Here is a 23,225-nt window from a genome sequence, read left to right as displayed (position 1 = left end):
CCACCCTAATGCAGAATGATTTTTTTTTCATTCTTCTACATCATTATTGATCACAGCAAAATAACACCACCTTCAAAGTTTTTATTACCACATTTTTTAAAAAGTGTTGGTGGGCCAGGGGTTAAGTCAGCAATTGAAATGTTGAGGCACTTTAGATGAACAAGAACTTACCTATTTTCCTTTTCTTCAATGTCCGATGTACTATGCAATCTTCTGCTAGGAATCGTTGGTGCAATGTATACAAGTCTAGTTTTTGAATCTTTGTCCTGAATTATACAAACAAAAAGATTGGGAGTTATCACCCCAACGTTGGTCCATGGTTTTAGTGCATTATATAGTACAACTGATTATCCAAAATAAGATTATTTGAAATCCTCAGTTATCCAAAATATTTTTGACCCGGAAGTGATGTCTGCTCAGCTCTGAAAAAAATTTTTTTGGTAAATTTTAGAAAAATCAGAAATCTTAATTTATCCAAAAAAACTTCAAAGCTGAAATGAAGTCATTTGGGTCTTGTCTTGGGTAAACTTGTACCTCTCACTTTGTTTGTTTTAGATTGGTCACAGTGTTCGAACTACCAAAAGAAAATACACACACACACACACACCGAGAGCAGTTCAGTTTATACAAGTCTTTATTACTAAATCTAAAGCTGAATTCACACTACAATATGCAAGCCCTTCCCAATTATACTTATCAACGCTTGGACTGGTCCCAACTGCTGAAGCGAGGCAACGACTGCACACTTGTAGTAGGTATTCGGGGCACCGGTAGCAGCTTCTCTACCTCCCTTGACCGGGACGTTAGCTGGACTCTTGAAGTTCGTCTTCTTGCTGAGAGATGTAGCCACCTCTTCCAGAGTCTCTCCCTTCAGCAGTGGGACCAGGGCTTATGTTACCCAAAAGTTGTTTACTTCAGATCTTTTTGAACAAATGGTTTATTATCTTCCTCTTGCTGAGAGATGTTGCCACCTCTTGGAGAGTCTCTCACTTCAGCAGTGGGACCATGCCTCATATCACCCCAAAAGTTGTTTACCTCAAATCCTATCTCTTTGAACAAATGGTTTAATTATCTTCAAGGTCTCCTGACAGTCTGTGACCAACAAATGTAAACTGCTCTGGGCCTCATAAGTGTAAATTAGATAATGTCTTCCTATTCGACAGCATCCTGGGCTCATGGTGGAATTTAGATTATGTCTGCTGATTCCAAACAGGTTCTCAGCCTTGCAGCTGCAGAAGTAAAAACACAGTTTAAATCTTTCATTACAGGTCTCCAAACATTTTAGGATAAATGAGGATATCCAAAACAACCAGAAATCCTCAATTATCTGAATTGTTTTTCCAGAGCAAAACTGATGCCACAGGTTGAAAAAATTTTAGGAATTTTGGCAAAACCTCCGAGTAGAATTTTAAGGTTTTGGTGTTGGATTCATCTTATTTTTTTACTGAGAATTAAACATTATTTCATGCTTTAAAAAAAGTCTTCCTTTATTGGTTATTATTGTTTAAACACTGTTACAAGTGATTTGGTGTTGCTACTGTGCAGTTTTTAAAAAGTGACTAGTTATTCGAAAATATCATTTATCTGAAATAAGCCTGGTCCTGACCATTTTGGATAATCAGATAATCACAACCTCCTATTCACGACAATGAGAGAACGCATTTGACATATACAAAGTAAAATAAACACCCAATTTAAAACTCATCTTACAAAATCATGGGAATATGGTGGAATAATTTCAGAAGCACCAACCTAATCACCATCACTTTATTTTTCTCATCCAAGTGCCAAAATTTATATTGATAGTAAAACCTGTTATCTGGAATTCAAGCAGCTGGCAAAAAAAATGCGGAAAATTGGTAAATAATACAAAAGTTTAAAATTGGCATGTCTTGCAACACGCAGTCTCAAGCAACCTGAAAACTCATTATCCATCTACCAATCCCCGTAGGTGCCAGATACCAGGTTTTTTACTGTATTAAGCTGTGCTGAGATAGTCTCCTGAAGGAACATTAAAGATGGGTACAAAGACAACCTGAAGGACCTAAAACATAGTAACAGAGTTCAGTGCTAGTGGCATTGATTGCTATATTTAAAAGCTAACATGTTTGAATTTCTATCTTTTATGATCTACTCATGGTGATCTTGGGACACTCCAAAATCAAGAAACACGAAATACAAATAGGTTGAAGTCATTCCACAATCAGTAAACATCCTTTGCCATGGGAATGCATAAAAAAAAACAGGTCCTTTTGGGATTGGAAGCTTAAAATCAAAACATGAAAGCAATTTCGAAGTACACCAATAGTGATCTGTCATGTTACAACAGGGCCGCCATTTCAGGTTAGAAATAGGACATCATTCAAAATGATGTAATAGGTTATAGATGACTTCTAAATTCTCAATACCTCGCATGCCCATCTGTTGAGATTGCAATGTGACTTTTGATCGATATTTCATATTGCAGAAGATCTCAGCAAACAATATTTATCAGAAAATGTGCTATTTAAATGGAATATTCTGCTGCCTTACACAAAAAGTGCTGGAGAAACTCAGCAGGTCATGCAACATCCATGGAAAGTAAAAGGTGGTCAATATTTTAGGCCTGAATCATTTTTTTAAGAAGTGCCGAAAATCATGCATAAACCCAAATAAGATAGAAAAAGGACGACAGGTTAGCAGGTGATAGAGTGAGTGGGCAAAGATGGAGAAAGAAAGGAGAAAGGAAGGGGAGTTGAAGAAAGATGGGGTAAGGAAAATAATAAGACTGGGAAATGGTAGAAATCAATATTGATACCGTCTGGTTTGGGATTGCTGAGACTGAAAATAATGTGTAGGTCTTTCAGTATTATGAGTGACATTAACTTGGCAGCATACGAGACCAAAGACAGAAATATCAGTGTGGCAATGGGGTGGGGAATTGAAACGATTGACCACAGGAGGTCCTTGTTATTGCAGCTAAGTAAAAGTATTTAAAGTGATCCCCAATCTGCATCCAGTTTTCCTGATGAATAGGAGGCCATATCGTGAGAGCTGAATGCAGCAAATGAACAGTACAGCTTCATAGGTGAAGTGTTGCTTCACTTGGAAAATTTGGGGGGGCTGCAATGGTGGCGAGAGAGGCGTAGGTAGCTTCTTAGAGTTACAGGGGTAGGTGCTGAGGATGGCAATTGGTGGGAAGGGAAGGGGATGAGGGAGTCAGAATTTTATGGAAATAAGAAAGAGGAGAGAGAGAAATGTCTGGTGATGGTATCTGTAATGGAGTGTATTATATATAAATATGTCTTTAAGAGAAAGATGGGGGGAGTGGTTAGTGTAGGTCACTTCACAAACAGACATTATCATTTCACAAAAGACATCTCATTTGAAATCCAAGAGCTATGCATAAGCATGTCCACAGTGACTTTACAGAAACTTTGAAGAATACCTATGGAGTCTTTACAAGTAGGTGTTATTTGGACTAATTCTGTGGAATAAATGAACTATCGTCTTTAAAGCAACAGATAGGCAGGCTCAGAACTGATTCCGGTGCCAGCAATCTGTCTGGTTGCAGTTTGCTATCCTAAGAGGGGTCATGTGGTTTTTATAAGCAGAGAGAGGGGAAAGAACAAACAGGTTTTCTATTAGAGACAAAGAGAATGACCTTTGAGGCTCTGGCAAGCTGGCAGTTTGCTAAAAACCCCATTTTGAAGATTAGTTGTGAGTTCTTGTGATCCTTACAAGAGGAAACGGCTGGTCAGAGCGTTTCTCCTGAAATAAGAGAAACAAGCGGAACTCTGTGATGACTTGGAAGAGGAGGTTATCATTTGGAAAACCCATGATGGGGTGAGTTTATTCGGCAAGACACTAAATTGGAAGAAATCAGTTTGTGTGTGTGTCCAACAAGCAAAAAATCTTTCTGAAACCAACAAGAACCTTCTTGAGCAGTAACCATTTAACTTTAACCACCAGAGCCTGGTGAAAATTCATAAATGTTAAACTCTGTGCACAGTATAAGAAGTGAGATTGGACTGTGAATCAAAGAACTTTCCTGAACATATATGCATTACAAACACGAGTGTTTAGAATTAGAAGGGGGTTAAGTTAATAGTAATAAGTCAAAGTTTGATCCTGTTTTTATGTTTAAAGAAAATTAAAAGCAACTTTGGTTTAAGAAACCATTCGTCTTGGTGAATTTCTATTGCTGCTGGGTTTTGGGGTCCTCGACGTAAAAAAAAAATCACATTGTACATAGCAGAAAGTTAGATGCAGAAGCTGATATGGATGTCACATCTTGAGTGGGGAGGAGAAGGGGCCCAGGCAGATGTGTGGGAAATAGAAGAGATGCGGGTGAAGGCCAAATTAATGAAAGTAGCGGGGAACTCGTGGTCTGAAGCAGAAGAACATCACAGATGGAAAGACTCGCCTTTGGAGGAAATGCAACAGAGACAAAGAAATTCAGAGAAAGAAATAAAATTGTTATAGGAGAAAGGGTGAGAAGATTTGGGAGTCAGAGGGTTTATAGAAGATGCCTGTACATAAGATTCTCACCTAAAATGGAGACCGATTGAGAAAGGGGAGAGAAGTCACCAGAGAATGAGGAGAAAGTTTATAAAAGTTGATGAGTTCACCATGGGTGCAGAAGGAAGCACTCATGCAATGGAGAAAGATTTGAGCAGCCTTACCTACATCTTCTTGCAGCATGGATTGCTCCACATATCCAATGAAAAGTCAGGCATAGCTGGGACCCAAACAAGCACCCACATCGACATCTTTGATTTCTAATAATCTGTTGCTGCTTCTAATAAGAAATAAATTCCTTAAACATCTTGCAAAAAAAACCCAGAATAGATCAAAAATGCACCTTTTCCCAGTTATCAAATATGGTTGAAAGACGAGGACTCGAAGCTGACCGGATGATTCCGAAAGAGTCCTTCTCTTTCAGGGTTTTGGAACTGCTGATTTCAGTCAGTGCATCATGGCTCCCAGTTTTCCTCAACCCCAATCTCCAAGAAGCTGGAGATTCATCCTTCCCTTCATCTTTGGTAGCAGATTTTATAAAAGGGCTAATGATCTGTAACGAGATATAAACAAGCTAATTATACAAGTTTTACTTTTTTTTCTACCAACATCAAATGCAGTTATAACTTGTGGTTAATTTCATTCCAATTTTATTTTTCTTAGCCTTCACACGATATGCGGGCTATAGTAAAATATCTTAAATAATTCAAGTAAATGTCACTGGCCAAATTCATGCATCATAAAAATATTGAAATGAAGTCACCATTGAAAAGCACAATATTAATGTTCATACTCTTCAGAATAATCTCCTTTTTACTGCAATGGGTCAGTAGTTAAATGCTACAACCAATTTATACACATTCTAGTGTCCTATAAAAATAACTAAAAGCCTCCAAATTTAATCATGGGATAAATTATATCAAATCAAACTAATTTTCACTGGTTTTCAGATTTCCTGACTAAGATCAAATTGTGGGCTCAAGTTCACAGTGCTCTTAAAATGTCTCCAAAAACTAGCGACTATTACTTCTGATTCATTGTTCTCAGATTCACATCTAACAGAATTCAGCCTATTTAGATTATTTATGGCAGCCTCATAACAATGATTTCCAAATTCTTAGTTCTCAACTAATGCTGCATTCGAAATGGGTAAAATTTACATGGAACACAACAGAGAAGTCCTACCGCGGACCTCCACCGCCTAAAATGACAGAAGGAGAAGACGACGAAATGAACTGACCCAGTGCTTAAACGTAGATGACACAAATTTCTTGTTTATTTTCATTGTGTGATGACATTGTTTAATGGGTTTATGTATCGTACATGTTGAACGTTGAGTGAGTGGGGGGGGGGGTGAAGGAGGGAGGGAAGGGAGGGGGGAAAGAGGGGAGAAAATGACACTGTGTATATTCAAGAGGGAAATGTTTGTGTGCATTTTGGTCAGTATGGTTCATAGTGTGAAAAATATTTTTTTAAAAATGGCTAAAATTAAAAATTGCAAAGCATCACTAATCTTGGACACAAATAAAAACATGTATTTCCAGGAAAACATGAATTCAATGGAAAAATAAGTGAGACAAAGTATCATGTTATCAAGAAAGAGATCCTGACCAAATTTTATCAAGTTAACTGTAATTTATTATCATGATCAAGTGATAAAAATCACACATTTTCAGATATTTTGCAGGTCACCTAGTCATGAATCTTTTCTAATTTTCAGATAGCACCTCAGGAGCTGATTGTTGACTCCAGGAAGGGTGAACCAGAGGTGTACAATCCAGTGACTATTGGGAGATAAGAGGTGGAAAAGGTGAGCTAATTTAAGTTTTTGGGAGCTGCTATCTCGGAGGATCTTTCCTGGACCCAACACACTAATGCCATCATGAAGAAAGCACGTCAGCCCCTCCACTTCCTCAGGAGTTTGTGGAGATTTTATATGATGCCACAATCACTGACAAATTTCTACAGAGGTGTGGTGGAAAGTGTGCTGACCAGCTGCATCACGGTCTGGTATGGGGGTCATCAATACCCCGGAGCATAAAGCCCTCCAAAAGATAATGGACACAGCCCAGGACATCACAGGCAAAACCCTATGGAGAACATCTATAGGGAATGCTACCGTTAGAGAGCAGCAGCAATTATCAAGAATACACACCACCCAGCACATGCTCTGTTCTCACTCCTGCCATCAGGAAAGAGGTACAGATGCCACAAGTCTTGCACCACCAGGTTCAGGAACAGCTGTTACCCTTCCACCATCAGACTCCAGCAACAAATTAAATCAGAGACTCATTTAACGACTCTTACTTGTGCATTTTATTGTTTTTTTCTCTCCTCTCTGAATTGCACAATTATTTACATTTAAAAAATTTGTTTATATGTGAATATACTGTATTTTTTTTTTACTCTGCCACAGATCAGAGTAAAATGCCTGCTTTGGAAGCCTGATGTCAATTATGGGAAATGTGATCACCCATTGGAGATACCAGAGTGTAATCAGTGAACCTTTTTACACTGCTGATTCCTGCAAACCCTCCTAGGAACTCTGTAAAGTTCCTGGGAAGGCTGCTCCTCCACAGCCTTTCACACTGCAGTATGAATTACTTGGCAATCGGCAACTGGGGGCGTTTTAGGCTCCAGCAGTGACAATGCAAGATCAGGTCGTGTTTTCACACCGCAAGAAGGTGATCAGCGAGTTAACTCGGCCAGGCTCCAAAAGCATCTCTCCCCCTTCTCCCCACTTCCCCCACAAATGTGTCTGAGCCTGGTTGAATTTGACCTTCCCAGTTTAAGTGTTTTACACTGCACGATTACCGGGTAAATTGCCCAGTTAAGCCACATTTACTTGGTAGTATGAAAAGATCTATCCTCCTACTAATTTTTGGCACTGCCACAGATCAGAGTAAAATGCCTGTTTTGGAAGCTTGATGTCAGATATGGGAAAGGTGATCACCCATTGGAGGTGCCCGAGTACCATTAGAGCCTCACTGCTAAGCACACTGGTGTGAGAAAAGACACTAGGATTGATTCACTTCTCCTATTAATGGGTCAGATGATTATAGAAAGACCCTCATTATATTTCTAGTGCTTACTGGAGTTGGCTCGCATCTCTATTTTAATATGCTTCCAAGTAACATGCTTCTGGGATTTATTTTTAAAAATAAATAAGAAACATTCTTCTGCTCCAAACAAGAAAATAACAGCTCTTTCAAAAAGCAATCAATTGGAATGAGGATCAAATGGAATAGTCTAATTATGGGCAACCTTCTTTGGTTGATGCTATAACTGGGTATTTGAGAATCTCACATAAAAATATTGTCCACTACACTTAAAACTCAGTTCCCATGAGTTTAAAAGTTGGATGGGTGAAAAGAATACATTTCCAGACTTAACTCTGAAGAAGAAAAAATACTGGGAAGGCAGCTTTAAGCATGATGACACAAACACTTTGCTTCAAGGAACCACATTTACTTAGTTAGGCCATCTAAAGATGTGCTCAGATTTTTATTCACATTCCAACTCCAAAATACAACGACACACTTATTACAGCAAAAATCATTGATATCGTTGGCATGTGAAAAGTATATTAACATGTGTTCACAATCACCATTATTTTAATAATGAAATTAAATGCTGATTTCTTCTGGTGCTATACATTTAATCTAAATGCAACGACAAGATTGGAGCCAATGGTATACTTGAACATATTATTGACAATCTGTTCTGCCAAATTGAGTTTTAAAGCCTCATCTTGGTTGTAAAAAATGTATTCTTTTCATTTGCATCAACATCTCTATTTTAAATCTTTGTTCAGCTCATTCATGTTCAAGCCAACATCTGTGTACTTGTTATTTCAAGTCTAAACTATTAGTAATGCTTTCTTCTGATGCTTTCATAAAAAAAGCAGATCCAAAATTGATGACCGGGACCTTCATGACAATATTTATTAAGTATTCTGACTATTCTCTGTGTCATAAAAAAAACTGCAGTACCAAAGGAAATAAAGAAGCATCAGACTGCATTTTACCTTTCTCGTCGTAGTGGTGGCTGTGCATCTAGTGAACTGTGCAGTTGTGGGAGATAGTTGAGAGATATTGCTGTTCAACTTGCTGTTTATACTATTTTTGATAGAAGACTTTGATTTATCTGCAGAAAGAAATTGAAATTATTTTGAATAAGTGAGTCAACCTGACAGAAATAAATAATCTCAATTTCAAATGTATGAATGGAGTTAACAACCACAATTCAGGCCAGCTTTACAATATCTTCATTCTTTTCTGGAAAGAATGAATATTTGAAAGCTTGATGAAAATGGCTTTGGATCAAAACAATGAATTAGTTTAAACACAAGGATGGAATAAAACATGAATTGAAAATATCAAGCCAGAACCAAATTAATTTATATTAATATTTACTCGGCACTAAATTTCTAATCCCATACCCTCTCCAATATAACAATAGACAATAGGAGCTGGAGTAGGCCCTTCGGCCATTTTAATGGACTGTCTACCCACTTCCATTCTTGCTTACAAGCTACTCAAACCAATATCCTTCCATCCATCAAGGTTAGATAAATTCGATCATGTTCAACACATCCAAAACATCTCTTACCCAATCAATTCCTCAGGTACTAAGTGCAAGAGCTTCTCTAACATAGAATCAGGGTGCCATCTGCTTATTGTACTGTCACTTTCAATAAATGAAAGGAAAGTTTCCCAAGTCACTAAACAACAAAAATGTTCTGCAAAGGTTTGGAAGCAAAGAACGAGTAATAGATTCTCAGGGCAAATAACTCATTCTTTTCTTTCCACTGCCTTTGGAGGGCTTCTGAGAGTATTAGGAGTTTTCTATCAAATTAAGGAAACAATTCTAAATATTTTTACCCCAACAGTTGAAGTTTTTTTTAAAATAATTGAGGAATTAAGAGATATGGGCAATAAGCAGGATAAGGTTTAATAGGTCTGCTCCTATTTATGTTGTTTTTCTCAACCAAAATTTATGAACAGTACACAATTGAAGTTCAGCAACAATCAATTGTGCTGATGGATAGTTACAAGATAATAGTTATTGAAATTGGGATAAAATGAAAACCAGACTTTCAAATGTTATTTAATTAGTTCAATAGAGGATTGAAGAGAAGGATGGAGAAAGTTTATTTCTGCCTAATCATACCACGTAATGACAATTTAGAAACATAGAATGCTACAACACAGAAAATAGCCCATTTGGCCCTTCTAATTTGTGCCAAACATTATGCCACTAGTCCCATGGACCTGCATCTAGTCCATGTATCCATCCAATTTATTCATAAAACTTCAGATTTCCTATGTCAGATGGCAGCTTGTTCCACACTCCCTAATATTCCTCCTAAACCTTTCCCCTTTCACCATGTCCTCTCTCTCCTAATCTAAGTGGAAAGAACTTACTCATATTTACTCTGCCTACACTTCTCATCATTTTGTAAACCTCTATAAAGTCCCAACTTGTTTAATCTTTCCCTGTAACTCAACTCCTGTAGACCCAGCAACATTCTAGTAAATCTTCTCTGCACTCTTTCAATTTTACTGATAACCTTCCTGTAGTTAGGTGACCAGAAATACACACAATCCTCCAAATTTGGCCTCACCAATATCTTATACAACCTCACCATAACATCCCAAGTCCTATACTCAATATTTTAATTTATGAAGGCCAAGATGCCAAAAGCTTCCTTTATGACCATGTCTAACTGTGACATCACTTTCAGGGAATTATGTTTCTGTATTGCCAAATCCCTCTGTTCTACACTCCTCAATACCCTACCATTTACTGTGCATGTCCTTTCTTGTTTTGTCCTTCCAAAATTCAACACCTCACATTTATCTGCATTAAATTCCATCTGCCATTCACTGGCCCATTTTTCCCGTTGGTCATTCACTACCACTCTGCCTTCTCCCATTCAGTCAATTTTAAATCCATTTTGCAAACCTCTTCATGGATACACAGTGTCAGAACTTTCTGAACGAACCTCCCATGTGAGACCTTATCAAAGGTCTGACTAAAGTCCATTCACAGCCTTCATCTACTTTCTTGGTAACTTTCTAAAAAAAAAACTCTACAAGATTTGCTAAACATGACATACCATGCTCAAATCCATGTATATAAAAAGTTTCCAGTGAATATTTGCTGGCTCAAAAATAATTTTCTCTGCTGTTAATAATTAGAAAAATTCTCAGTGTTTAGGGTTAAGGCCCAACAGGTAGGAAGATGGGATACAGAAGTGATGAGGAAGGGGGTGAGTAATGGGTTGAAACAAAAATAAAAAAGGCAGATGTAACAAGATGGGGTGTGGGAAAGGAATGTGAAGGTGGACACAGCTGCTGTAAGATGAGAAGCAGGAGTAATAAGGTATCAGTGTTGGAATCTTACAAACAAGGTGCATGAACCATTTGGGGAAAATGAAGCGCAGATTGAACAAGGGTGGGGTTGGATATCCAACAGTGGAAATGGGCGGCTGGAACCAAGGCATGGTTCCTGCTGCTCTTGGGCACCAGTGCGAATGATGCTGGTTTATCCTACGCATTAACAGTAAACTGTTAACAGGGCATGAAAATGGGTGATGTGGGAGATTTGGAAACGGGGACAAAAATGGAGGAGACATCTGAATTTTGATCAAATTTTGGTTTAAGTTTCAAACTTGTCAGTTCATTATGTATCTTCCACAAGTTACCATTTCATTCTCGGTTCAGCTTACCCGTATCCATCTCTGACTCGGAATCAGAAACATCATCATCTTCTTCAGAACTGGAGCTGCTCGATTCATCTTTTTTACTCTCCACATCAATTTTTTCTTGTCCCAATGATTTTTGTTTTGCTTCCTTTTCTTCATAAAGTAGACTGTCTTTACTGTAACAATAATGAAAGTTTCCTTTATTTGCTCAGTTATTCAGAACAATTGAATTAATGATGCTACAAGAAGATCACCAATAATGCTCAACAGTAAGGTTCATAACTATTATTCTTTAATGTCACTTTTAATCGTAGAAGGCTCGGGGGGGGGGGGGAATCAAAAATTGGTAAACTTGGTTTTAGATTACAACAGTTTTAAACAAAATCCTCTACACAATGAAATCCTAGATCAGCCTGAACGGGAGGCCAAAATGAGGAATGAATATCCACAAGTAAGCACACCAAAAACACTGTAAATGGACTCAAGGAAGAGACTTCAGTATTAATTTGCAAAACTTTTTGACCTTAAACCTGCTGGAAAATGTTCTTTCAATTTTAGCTGAGCCAGATGGTATAACTGGCAGTAACAAGTTGGGTATCTTGCTCAACATAGAGCCCTCTTCTCAGCACGTCAAGCAGGTCCAACCAGAAAGGTTGAAAATCACTTTCTGTATTGGATTTATCTTTCATCCAAATCATTTGGTGAATTTTGCAAAGCAGATAAAATTTCTCCAATGGAATTCAAAAAATAGATTGCTTTCGAGAATGTATATTATCGTCAAATGGATGTACTAGCTACACTGCTACACCACTATTCTGCCAGCTTTCTCATTGGTCTCACCTTTGTAAACATAACCTTCAGTCTAGAAAGTGTGTAGATCTTCTCTCCTTTCCAGTTTCTGCTGAGACTTTGATCACCATAAAGCAATTAACATTATTTGTAGGTTTGTAGGCTTTCACACAGTCATGGGTGTGGAGCAGTGGGGTAAGCATGCATCCTTGAGCTACATCTGTGTTGACCGTCACTGAGGAGATGCTGTTTCCAATTCGTGCTGACTGTGGCCTTCTGATGAGTAAGTCATGGATCCAGTTTGAGAGAGGGGAGCAGAGGCCCAGGTTTTGGAGCTTGTTAACCAGTACGGAGAGTATGATGGGGCAGATAGCTGAGTGGTAGTTGATGAACAGTGCAGTCTGATGTACGTGTTGCTGTTGTCTTAGTGACACAGAGCTGAATGGGGAGCCAATAATTATAGCATCTGTTATGGAGCGATTGTGATGGTAGGTGAAATTGCAGTGTCCAGATCTTTACTTGGGTAGGAGTTAATTCTGGAAATGACCCATCTCTCAAAGCATTTCATCACAGTCGATGTGAGTGCTATTGGAAGATAGTCAGAGACGGCTCACTCTGCTGCTCTTGGGCACCAGTACGAATGATGCTGGTTTATCCTACGCATTAACAGTAAACTGTTAAAACTGACTCAGCCTACTAAACATAAATGTGACTAATGCGAGGTGTGCATTGTATAATTCTTAATGTCAAGATTGCAATACAAAGCTAAAAGAAAAATCAGTATGCTTATAAACCATTAACTTAAAATTTATCATTTAAAGCTTAAGACGCCTAGTATAAAAGCAAACAACATGTTGATGGTTAACAAACTTCAGAGATGAAGGAATAATAAAAACGAATCAAATGACTTCAACTAACTAGTTATAATGGGAATCCTGTGTTAAATTTATGTACTTTTTCAAAATCTCAAAGGCAGAACAAGAGTGGTGAATATTATACAAGACACAGAAAATAGAGTGATTGACATTGTTTGAAGTACCTTAAGTGCTTGGGTTGCAGTTTGCAATTTACAGTTGATTCGATAAGTGTTGATCTCGCGGCTCGTTTCTCAGTGCGTAGCTATTTTTAAAAAAAATACAGAATCAGATATATTACAGACCACAAACCCAAACTAATTCACATTCTGTAAACAAGCAATTAAAATCAGTTAAACACTCATCACCTCCTCAAGATATTTTTAATACCAGTGAATAATGTCAAGTAGATAAGAAGATGGAAACACCACCTGGGTTATATACAACCCAATGAACACTGAATTTTCTTCTCATTTTTCACACCTTCCAATCCAACTTTGGTCCTTCAATTTTTAATATTTTCAATAGCCCCTCTCAAAATCACATCACTATTTTCAACCACTTTCTCTTGTGGCTGCATCTATCTACTGCATCTCTCCTCCATATGGTTCCATCTAAGAGCTCCAGTGGCGCAATCGGTTAGCGCGCGGTACTTATACATATGGTTCCATCTGCTTTTCATGTCAGCCATGGTTCCCATTATAACTTTATTTACTAATCACTTACAGCTTGTCTGTCCACTAATCAACCTCCACTCGCCCTCCCCAACCACTTCACTCCATCTTCATATTCATTCCCCCCCCCCCACCACTGCTTCTCTAATCATGTAACTGCTATTGCCCAACTCCACCACCACCCCCCAACTTTTTCCTGGCTCCATTTGTCCATCACTCCCCTCTCCTCTTTACACTGGCTATCTTCTTTCTTCATTCTCAAACTTGAAGAATCTTGATCTGAAATTCCCACTCAACCCACTGAATTCCTCCAGCAGTTCAATTTTTGTTCCAGATTCAAATCTTCATTCATTTTTATTTTATGGGTAAACAATATGTTATAAATACAACCAGCTTCCACAAACATTTTATTAATGCAAATATGAATGCATTAATATTTTTGAATGTGGGTACTGCTGGTGAAGTCAGTATTTATTGGCCAACCCTAAAGATCCTTGAAACCTGATAATGAGCTGCTCTTGAAGTCTTTCTGGGGTTTGAACCCAGTGATGTTGGAAATCACATTTCCAAGTCATGATTGGGTGCACATTGGAGCAGTTAATGGTCTGAAATCCTTAAAAGTTTCTGGTGAAAAGGTTCCTGGGTTTGGAAGGCTAGATCAAAGTGGCCTTGGAGAGCAACTGTGATGCATTTTGCAGATGTATTCGCTGTAATGTCTGTCCACTGATGGTGGAGGGTATGAACATCATGGCGGAAGGTATATCAATGAAGCAGGCTGTTGCACGCTGGAGGGCATTGAACTTCATGAACATTAGCTGTAGTCATCTAGCTGAGTAAAAGAGTATTTTGTTCCACTCCTGCTTTGTACTTGAATGGCTTGGAAGGCATCTTTGTAGCCATGGTACTTGTATGGCTTGTCCAGTTGAGTTTCTGATCAATGGTGGTTTCCATGACATCTAGTATGAGTAATTTAGTGAAAGTAATGGCATTGAATGTCAAGGGTAGAGTGGTTGCACTTTCTTGTCCAAGTGGACAAGGGCCAAGCACAGAAGTTGCATGAATATTACTTGCCCATGTTATGTGTCTATTTTCACTGCAGGGAGGTGTGTACTACCTCATTTGCTGAGTTTCAAATAGAATTGAACACTTTGAAGTCACCAGCAGCAAAAATCCCCCTTATGACCATATGAAGGAAGGTCACTGATTAAGCGGCTGAAGATGATTAGCCCAAGAACACTGCCCTGAGGAATTTCTGCAATTATATCTTGATTATTAAATTATTTAAGAAACCAATGGTTAATGATACATTCAATTGGGCCAATAAAGCCCTCAACATTCAAAATCAAAAACAGATTTTTCCCAATGTAAGGATTCGTCAATTAATAGCAAAATTGTCAAATAATTTGTACATAGCATTTCAAAGGGAAATTATAAAATACAAATTCAGCAGATTGTTCTTGAAGCATACAAAAAAAGAACAGTCATAGCGACCAGATTTTAGTAAAAGATGCAATGGAAGCACTGAAGAAAGGCTGACTGAGCATAAGTACAGTACAACTCCAATTATCCAAAATGGTCAGGACCTTGCCCATTTTGGATAAACTTATTTTTGGAGCAATAGCAAATCACTAGTAACAGAGTTTATACAACCACAAATAACAAGGGAAGGCTTTTAAAGCATTAAAATAATGTTTAATTCTCATTAAAAAAAAAGTGCTGGGCACTGATGATCACTGATCTTTCCTACCAAGGCCCCATTCCTACCTGGGAACGCAAGGTCCCTCACCACTGCCAGGAGCTCAAGGTCCCCAGTCAGTTCAGCTCCAAAATAATTTCCAACAAATGACGAGTTCTGATTTGTTTGGGATATACCCATTTATCCAATTTTTTTTTAAAAATTCAGATAATTGAGGATTTAGGAGAATCCGATTTTGGTTAATTGGAGTTGTACTGTACATTGCTTCTGGAGACTTCCAGTCAAATTGATGAAAGTCTATTTGTCAAACAGATTTTAATTCGGTCCATTTTGCAGTTTATAAAACAAAAAACTAGTTCCACAACCCAGAACAACACAATGAGGATACTGATAATAATTATTTTGGTTCCAAGTCTTTGCATACTAATCATAGATTGAATTTTCACTTCTTACTCTGATTAACAAAAAAAATTCCCCAACTAAACAAGAGCAAAAATGTCTGGTTTGTATTTTTTTTTACCTCCACTGATAAAACTTTATGCTGTAGCGGTGGCTACACTGCTAACTGAAGGATCGCACAACCAGACGGGTTGAGTTCAGTGAGCAAAAACTGATTTATTGCAGGCTGCCTGGCTGGTCTTATACTCCCAGCCTCGACCTGGCTGAGAACCGAGCTGGGGGGCCCTAATGTCACTAGGGCATCACATGGGTCCCCAAGTACGGGCTGCTGGGCCCGGTGCCGAGGTCGGGAGGAAATCCCTGATGGCACCATTTTGGCCAGCTATCCCGCCGCGTGCGTGACAAGCAGGGCAAGTTCGCCACCCCCCCCCCCGCCCAGAACCGACGCCAATGTCTTTTGCCGGGCAACCTCGCTTTTTAGGTTGGGCCACAACTACTGGTTCGGTGGGGTCAAGGTGGGCTGGCTTTAACCTGTTCACCGTAAACAGTTCCCTCTTACCACCCATGTCCAGTGTGAAAGTGGATCTTGAATGCTGGACGACTTTGTACGGCCTTTTGTATGGTCTTTGTAGAGGTGCTGTGGTGGGTCCCACCTGATAAAAACGTATTCTGTCTGTGGAGTACAGCTCGTTGGGGACGTAAGAGGCCCATGTGCCATGTCTGGGCGCCGGTGGGGGTGTGAAGAAATCCAACCAGGCCCGGAGGTGGGGAAGTAGACCATGCGGTGACTGCTGGGGTTTGTGAGATGCGTTGACGAACTCACTGGCTAGGGCTAGCGGTGCACCGAAGACCAGCTCGGCTGATGACGCCTGTAGGTCGTCTTTGGGTGTCGAGCGGATGCCCAAGAGCACCCAAGACAGCTTATCTACCCAGTCGGGGCCGGTGAGGCGGGCCATAAGTGCCAACTAAAGGTGGCAGTGCAATCACTCGTCTAGTCCATTGGCCTGTGGGTGATAGGCTGTGGTGTGATGTAGCTCGATCCCCAGCCTGCTGGCGAGCTGTGCCCAGAGCGCAGAGGTGAACTGGACACCGTGATCGCTGGTGAGGTGGTTTGGGATGCCAAACCGGGAAACCTAACCGTTCAAAAGTGCTCGGGAGCAGGAGTCCATGGAGGCATCTGGCATTGGGATCGCCTCAGGCCAGCGAGTGGTGCGGTCTACCACTGTGAAAACGTAACTGTTACCTCGGGAAACAGGTAAGGGTCCGACGATGTCCACATGTATGTGGCTGAACCGTTCCCGGACGTGTTCAAAATCTTGTACAGGCACTCTGGTGTGCCTGTGTACCTTGGAAAGCTGGCAATGGGTGCAGGTTCTGGCCCAGTCCGCAATCTACTTCTGAAGCCCGTGCCAGACGAAACGTTCTGCCACCATACGGACCGTGGACCTGATGGAAGGGTGGGAAAGGTCATGGATATGGTGGAAGACTTGCCTGCGCCACTGCTGGGGAACCATTGATCACGGAGTGCCCATGGAGACATTACACAGGACAGTCCCCTCACTATGAGGAGTCGGGAGGTCCTGAAACCGCAGGCCCATGATGGCAGTCCTGAAGGCCGGCGTCTCTTCATCGGACTTCTGGTCTCGGGCGAGCTGGTCAAAGTCGAGGCCAGGTGTCAGCGCGCAAATGGCCACTTGTGAGAGTGCGTCGGCGACCATGTTGTCTTTCCCTGCTTTGTGCTGAATGTCGGTGGTGAACTCCGACACGAAGGAGAGGTGACACTGTTGGAGGGCCGACCAGGGATCTCTTGCCATAGCGAGCGCCTGAGTGAGGGGTTTGTAGTCGGTAGAAATAGTGGAAATGACGCACCGCCAGGTACATGCCCAGCAACTCACAATCGAAAGCGCTATACTTGCGCTCGGGCGGGTGGAGAAGTCAGCTAAGGAATGCCAGTGGTTTCCACTATCCATTCACCTGCTGCTCCAGGACGACGCCGACAGCTGTGGCAGAGGCATCGACGGAGAGCGCCATATGCAGGTCAGACCATGGGCGGACAAGCAGGGTAGCCTTTCCGAGGGCATCTTTCGAGGCTTCAAATGCCCTGCTGGTCTCTGGAGTCCAGGCGAGTGTTTGGCTGCGATGAGGGTGAAGAGCGGCTGCATGATGAGTGCAGCGCCTGGAATGAAGCGGTTATAGAAATTGACCATACCAGAGAACTCCTGTAGCCTCTTGAGGTTGTCCGGGCGTGGGAACTCCCTGATTGCAGTGACCTTTGTAGTGGCAGGTGTGGCTCCTTTGATCGTGATGGTATGGCCCAGGAACTGTATGGACTCTTTCCCGAACTGGCACTTGGCCGGATTGATCATTAGGCCAAAGTCGGCCAGTCTGGAGAAGAGGGTGCGCAGGTGAGACTTGTGTTGTGCCCAGTCTCTGCTGGCGACAAGGATGTCATCCAGGTAAATGAATATGAAATTCAAATCCCTGCCCATTGTGTCCATAATGTGCTGGAAGGTCTGGGTGGCATTCTTAAGCTCAAACTGCATGCATAGGAACTCAAACAAGATGAAAGGGGTGATGATGGCCATTTTGGTTATGTCCTCGGGGTGCACCGGGATTTGGTGATACCCGCACAACAAGTCGACCTTGGAGAATACCCTCGTGTCATGCAGGTTGGCCGTTAAGTCTTGGATGTGAGGGATCAGGTAACGGTCAGGTACTGTCGCGTCGTTAAGCTGTTGATAATTTCCGCAGGGGCGCCAGCTGCCGGAGGCTTTCGGGACCAGGTGGAGTGGTAAGGCCCAAGGAATGTCAAAGCATCGAATGATCCCCAGCTCCTGCAGATGCGAGAACTCTTCCTTTGCTATCTGGAGCTTATCCGGCGGGAGCCGGCGTGCCTTGGCGTGGACCAGCGGGCCTTGGGTGGGGATGTAATGAAACACCCCGTGGCGTGGTGAGGCGGCGGAGAACTGTGGCTTGGGGAGGATTGGGAACTCATCCAGAATACGCTGAAACTAGTCCTTGGGCATGCTGACCATGGCCATCTGCGGCTGCTCTGTGCAGGAGGCTTTGAGGCGAACGGATTGGAAGGTACGGGCATCTACCAGTCGCTTACCTCGAGTGTCGACCAGGAGTCCATGGGTGAGGAGGAAGTCGACACCCAGGATGGCGGTTGAAAGGGACGAAATGGTGAACCTCTACGAGAACTTCCGCTGGCTGATCAGGAAGTAGACTGTTTTGTCTCCATACATTCGGATCTTTGTCGAATTGGGTGCACGGAGCAGAGGTCCTCGAGGCCGGTTCCGGGACTCCATGGCTGTGGCTGGGATGACACTGATCTGGGCCAGATCAGTGTTAACGAGAAAGTGTTGGCCACTAACTGAATCCCATAGATAGAGAAGGCTGTGTTCTTGGCCAGCCGCCGCAGCCATTAACAGCAGCCAGCCTGCTCATTTCCCTGGAACGAGCAGAGCGGACGACACTTCCGAGCCTTGGCTCCCCAGCGCTGGTGGAAGAAGCAGAGGTCTGAAGTGGGTGACTTGCTTCTGGCTATGCTCTTTGAGGCCCCTGTAGGGGCCGGGTGTTCTGCCGCAGTGCTACAGGAAGGCTTGGTGTGGTCATGCCCATGACCACAGGAAGGCTTGGTGTGGTCATGCCCATGACCCGTAACCTGCTGGACTGCTGAGCCCTCCGGGAATCGATCGAGCCGTAGCTCCTGAGCCTTTTGAGTGACCTTCCTAGGGTCGACGAAGCTCTCCTGGACAGTAATGGCCGGATGTCTTCAGGCAGATGGTCAAGGAAGATGCATTCAAGAGTGGGCAGTTGGTGTGATCGCCAATGACCGCGAGCATCTTGTCCATCAGCTCGATTCGAGTCTGTCCCCCAAAGCGTCGAGGTACAGCATCCGAGCGGCATGCTGGCACCTGGAGAGGCTGAGGGAGCCGGTGAGCAACTGCTTGATGGTCCCATATTTATCTTCCGCAGGTGGGTGCTGAACGAGGTGCAGCACTCATTTGGCAGTGGCCTGGTCGAGGGCGGCAACCACCTGGTAAAACTTGGTCGAATCCGAGGAAATCTGGCGGAGGTGAAACTGAGCCTCTGCGTGGCTGAACCAGGTCTCTGGCTCCTGAACCCAGAAGTCAGGAAGCTTGATGGCTAAAGAGTTGGTCGAAGGGTCGTTCATGCCAGGTTTAAAGACGTTTGAACTTGTCGGGGACACCAATTGTAGTGGCAGCTACACTGCTAACTGAAGGATCGCACAACCAGATGGGTTGAGTTCAGTGAGCAAAAACTGATTTATTGCAAACTGCCTGGCTGGTCTTGGCTGAGGACGGCACTGGGGGCCCCCCCACCGACGTCACTAGGGCATCACATGGGTCCCCCAGCGCGGGGTTCTGAGCCCGATGCCGAGGTTGGGAGGAAATCTCCCCCCCCCACCCCTGACTGTGCCATTTTGGCCGGCTGCCCCACTGCGTGCATGACAAGTGGAGCCGGTTCGCCTTCCTAATGGCATTCCGCCACACAGCCAACAATGGCTAAAGGGTACGTATCATTTCTTTGCATTACCGCACTACTTTCAAACAGTTCAAAGGACTGCCTACTAATTCAATTTGTCTGGAGGGTACGATGCTTAGTGGCAAGATATTGAATTTCAGAATACCCATTCCACACCATGTTTAAAAATTCATTCTCAATATCCGAACCAATATAGATGTGCAAGTACTACCAGATACCAAACAAAATGAAAAATAGCCGCCTGTCTTTCACACTACCACTCATGAATTAAAAAGGGAATTGAGGACTTTGAATCTAGTGAATTAAACCTTTTGAACAGTTTCACAAGTTCTGCAGCATGAACCTTGCCATATCCATCCCAGTTTAACCAATACATGCAAGATTCTGAAAATGATTTGCAATGTGCTGTAACTATGGTGAGAAACTACTCTTATCCAAAAACCCTTTTCTGGCTGTCAATATCCTGTTCACATAATTCATATTATTTACTTAGACATGGTAACAGATCATTTCAGCCCATTAATCCATGTTGCCCAATTTACATCCAATTGACCTACACCCGCTCCCTCTCGGTAAGCTTTTGAATAGTGGGAAGAAACCAGAGCCCCCGGGGTAAACACATGCAAACATGGGGAGAACATACAGACTCCTTACAGACAGTACAGGTCCCGGTCCCAATCACTGGCACTGTAAAGGTGTTGCGCTAACCGCTACACTAACTGTGCTGCCCCCAAAATGTCTGTCGACACCCCAGCTAGTTGGATGACACCCTGCCAGGTATGCCAATAAACTCTCCCTTGCTATTCCAGCAAGCATGAGTGCTCCCAGTATGCGCATGATCCAAAATGCATGGGCAGCCGCATGCCGGGACACCCTTGCATTAAGAATGGAACCAGGCAGGTTCCCTAGCACTCAAATATTATCCCACAAATGAGAAGGAACACCAACAGGTTTCGCTGCTCCACTGATTAACATTATTCATATGGCTAGCTCATCGCCATGAGCAGACAGAGCTATGTAGGTGAGTCCATGGGCAAAGGAGGGAAGAGGGCATGATTTTAATGACAATAAACCCACCTGGGAGGTTAGTTCAGAAAGTTGAAACACTGGGTATCCATGGAGAGGTTGTAAAATGGAATCAAAATTGGCTGAAGGGGGAGAAGACAGAGAGTGGTCGTGGATGATTGCTTCTCAGATTGGAGACCATTTTTTGTCGTCTATATCAATGATCTGCATGAGAGTGTGGGAAATTGGATCAGCATGTTTGCTGACGACACTTAAGATTGGAGGCATTGTGGACACAGAGGAAGGCTTTCAAAGCTTGCAGAGGAATCGGGACCAAATAGAAAAATGGGACAGAAAATGGCAGATGGAATTTAATGCAGACAAGTATGAGATATTGAATTTTGGAAGGACAAACCAAGGGAAGGACATACCTAGTAAATGGTAGGGCACTGAGGCATACAGAGGAACAAAGGGATCTGAGAATACTCCCGGCATACAATTGTGTTCCGTTCTAATGGACCGGTCACATCTTGGAATGGACATGTATCAGAATTGCCCTGTATTCCTGTTATAGTTTGTCAGATACAACACGGTAGCCTCTAAGGCCAGCTCTCGCTAGAGGAGTTATTTTCCATAGATAGATCCAATTTTCACCATAATCATGTAAATTTTGTATTTTTTCTTTCATTTCAGTGCTCCTCTTGTAGTGATGTCAAGAAAAACGTGCTTTGACGGACCGAATGTCTTTTTTTTTGGAACGTGTATGCAGATTACCACTGCTGGGGAGGGAGAGATTGTAAAAGGATAGAGAGTGACGGCAATTTGCGCATGCATTTCAAATCACAACGCTGCCTCTAGTTACCCGCAGGGACGTCAGCCTCCCAGCAGGAGCAGATATATCAGGCCCCCAGCAAGGACAATACTACCTGTACAGTATTTTTTTCAAAAATTTGGTCATATGTGCGATGGTAACAAGTTGCATAAGTCCTAAGTCAGGGAGTACCTGTACATTATTCCCTGAAAGTGGCGTCACATGTAGACAGGGTTATAAAGAAAGATTTTGGCATCTTGTCCTTCATAAATCAAAATACTGAATACAGGAGTTGGGATGTTTTGGTGAGGTTACATAAGACACTGGTCAGCCCAAATTTGGAGTATTGTGTACAGTGCTGGTTGCCAAACTACAGGAAGGATATCAGTAAGATCAAAAGAAAGCAGAGATGATTTACTAGGATGTTGCAGTGTCTTCAGAAGTTGAGTTACAAGCAAAGATTAAACAGGTTGGACTTTATTCCTTAGAACATAGAAGAATGCGGGGAGATTTGATAGCAGTTTACAAGATTTGAAGGGAATAGACAGAGTAAATGAGAGTACGAAAGGACATGGCTTTAGGGCGAAAAGGGAAAGGTTTATGGGGAACTTCTTCACTCAGAGTGGTGGGAGTGTGGAATGAGCTGACATGGTAAACTCTCAGGACAAGAATAAACTCCAGATGGCTGTTAACACGGCCTGCGACATTACAAGCACCAGACCTCACTCCATCTACATGAGGCAGTGTTTAAAAAAAGCAGCCTCTATCTTCAAAGACCCCCAGACCCAGGTCACACCCTCTTCATTCAGCAACCAGGTCGCCTAAAGGCGAGCACTCGACGGCACAAGGACAGCTTCTTCCCCGCTGCCATCAGATTTGTGAATAACCAATGATCCAAAGACACTGCCTTACTTTTTGTGCACGACTAATTTTTAAAAAAAATTTATAGTAATGTTGTAAGATGGTTAATAATTTTAATGTTTGCACGATGCTGCTGCCACAAAACACCAAATGTCATGACTTGTTCATGACAATAAATTCTGATTCTGAAATGAGGGCTCACTCCTAAGTATTAAGAATAATTTGGATAGATACATGGATAGGAGTGGTCTGGAGGGGTTATGGAATGGGTCCAGGTCAATGGGGCTAACGGAATGATGTTTCCGCACAGACATGAAGGGCCAAATGGCCTGTATTCTATGCTGTAGGTTTCTAACAAAAGAGAATAGGAATGGCTAATCTTGAAATTATGAAAGTCTGTAATCATATTTTTAAC

General features: G+C 42.1%; 1 protein-coding gene across 5 annotated transcripts in view; it reads right to left on the bottom strand.

Moving 5' to 3' along the window:
• LOC138765024 (protein phosphatase 1 regulatory subunit 12A-like) overlaps positions 1-23,225 on the bottom strand; it is a 207,937-nt gene that overhangs the window by 87,532 nt on the left and 97,180 nt on the right. For 4 of the 5 annotated variants that reach the window (XM_069941647.1, XM_069941649.1, XM_069941648.1 and 1 more), the window contains 5 exons: positions 13,038-13,117; positions 11,234-11,385; positions 8,528-8,646; positions 4,844-5,053; positions 172-266 (listed from right to left, as the gene is read on the bottom strand). In XM_069941647.1, coding sequence (XP_069797748.1) covers positions 172-266; positions 4,844-5,053; positions 8,528-8,646; positions 11,234-11,385; positions 13,038-13,117 — 656 coding nt within the window. Of the gene's footprint in view, positions 1-171; positions 267-1,752; positions 1,835-4,843; positions 5,054-8,527; positions 8,647-11,233; positions 11,386-13,037; positions 13,118-23,225 lie in introns of those variants that run through there. The other variant, XM_069941651.1, reaches the window with a different exon arrangement.

The sequence above is a fragment of the Narcine bancroftii genome, chromosome 5 (genome assembly GCF_036971445.1).
Source record: "Narcine bancroftii isolate sNarBan1 chromosome 5, sNarBan1.hap1, whole genome shotgun sequence".
NCBI classification, from domain to species: domain Eukaryota; kingdom Metazoa; phylum Chordata; class Chondrichthyes; order Torpediniformes; family Narcinidae; genus Narcine; species Narcine bancroftii.
The sequence above is the reverse complement of the archived record's forward strand: the minus strand, read 5'-3'. Positions and strand labels throughout refer to the sequence as shown.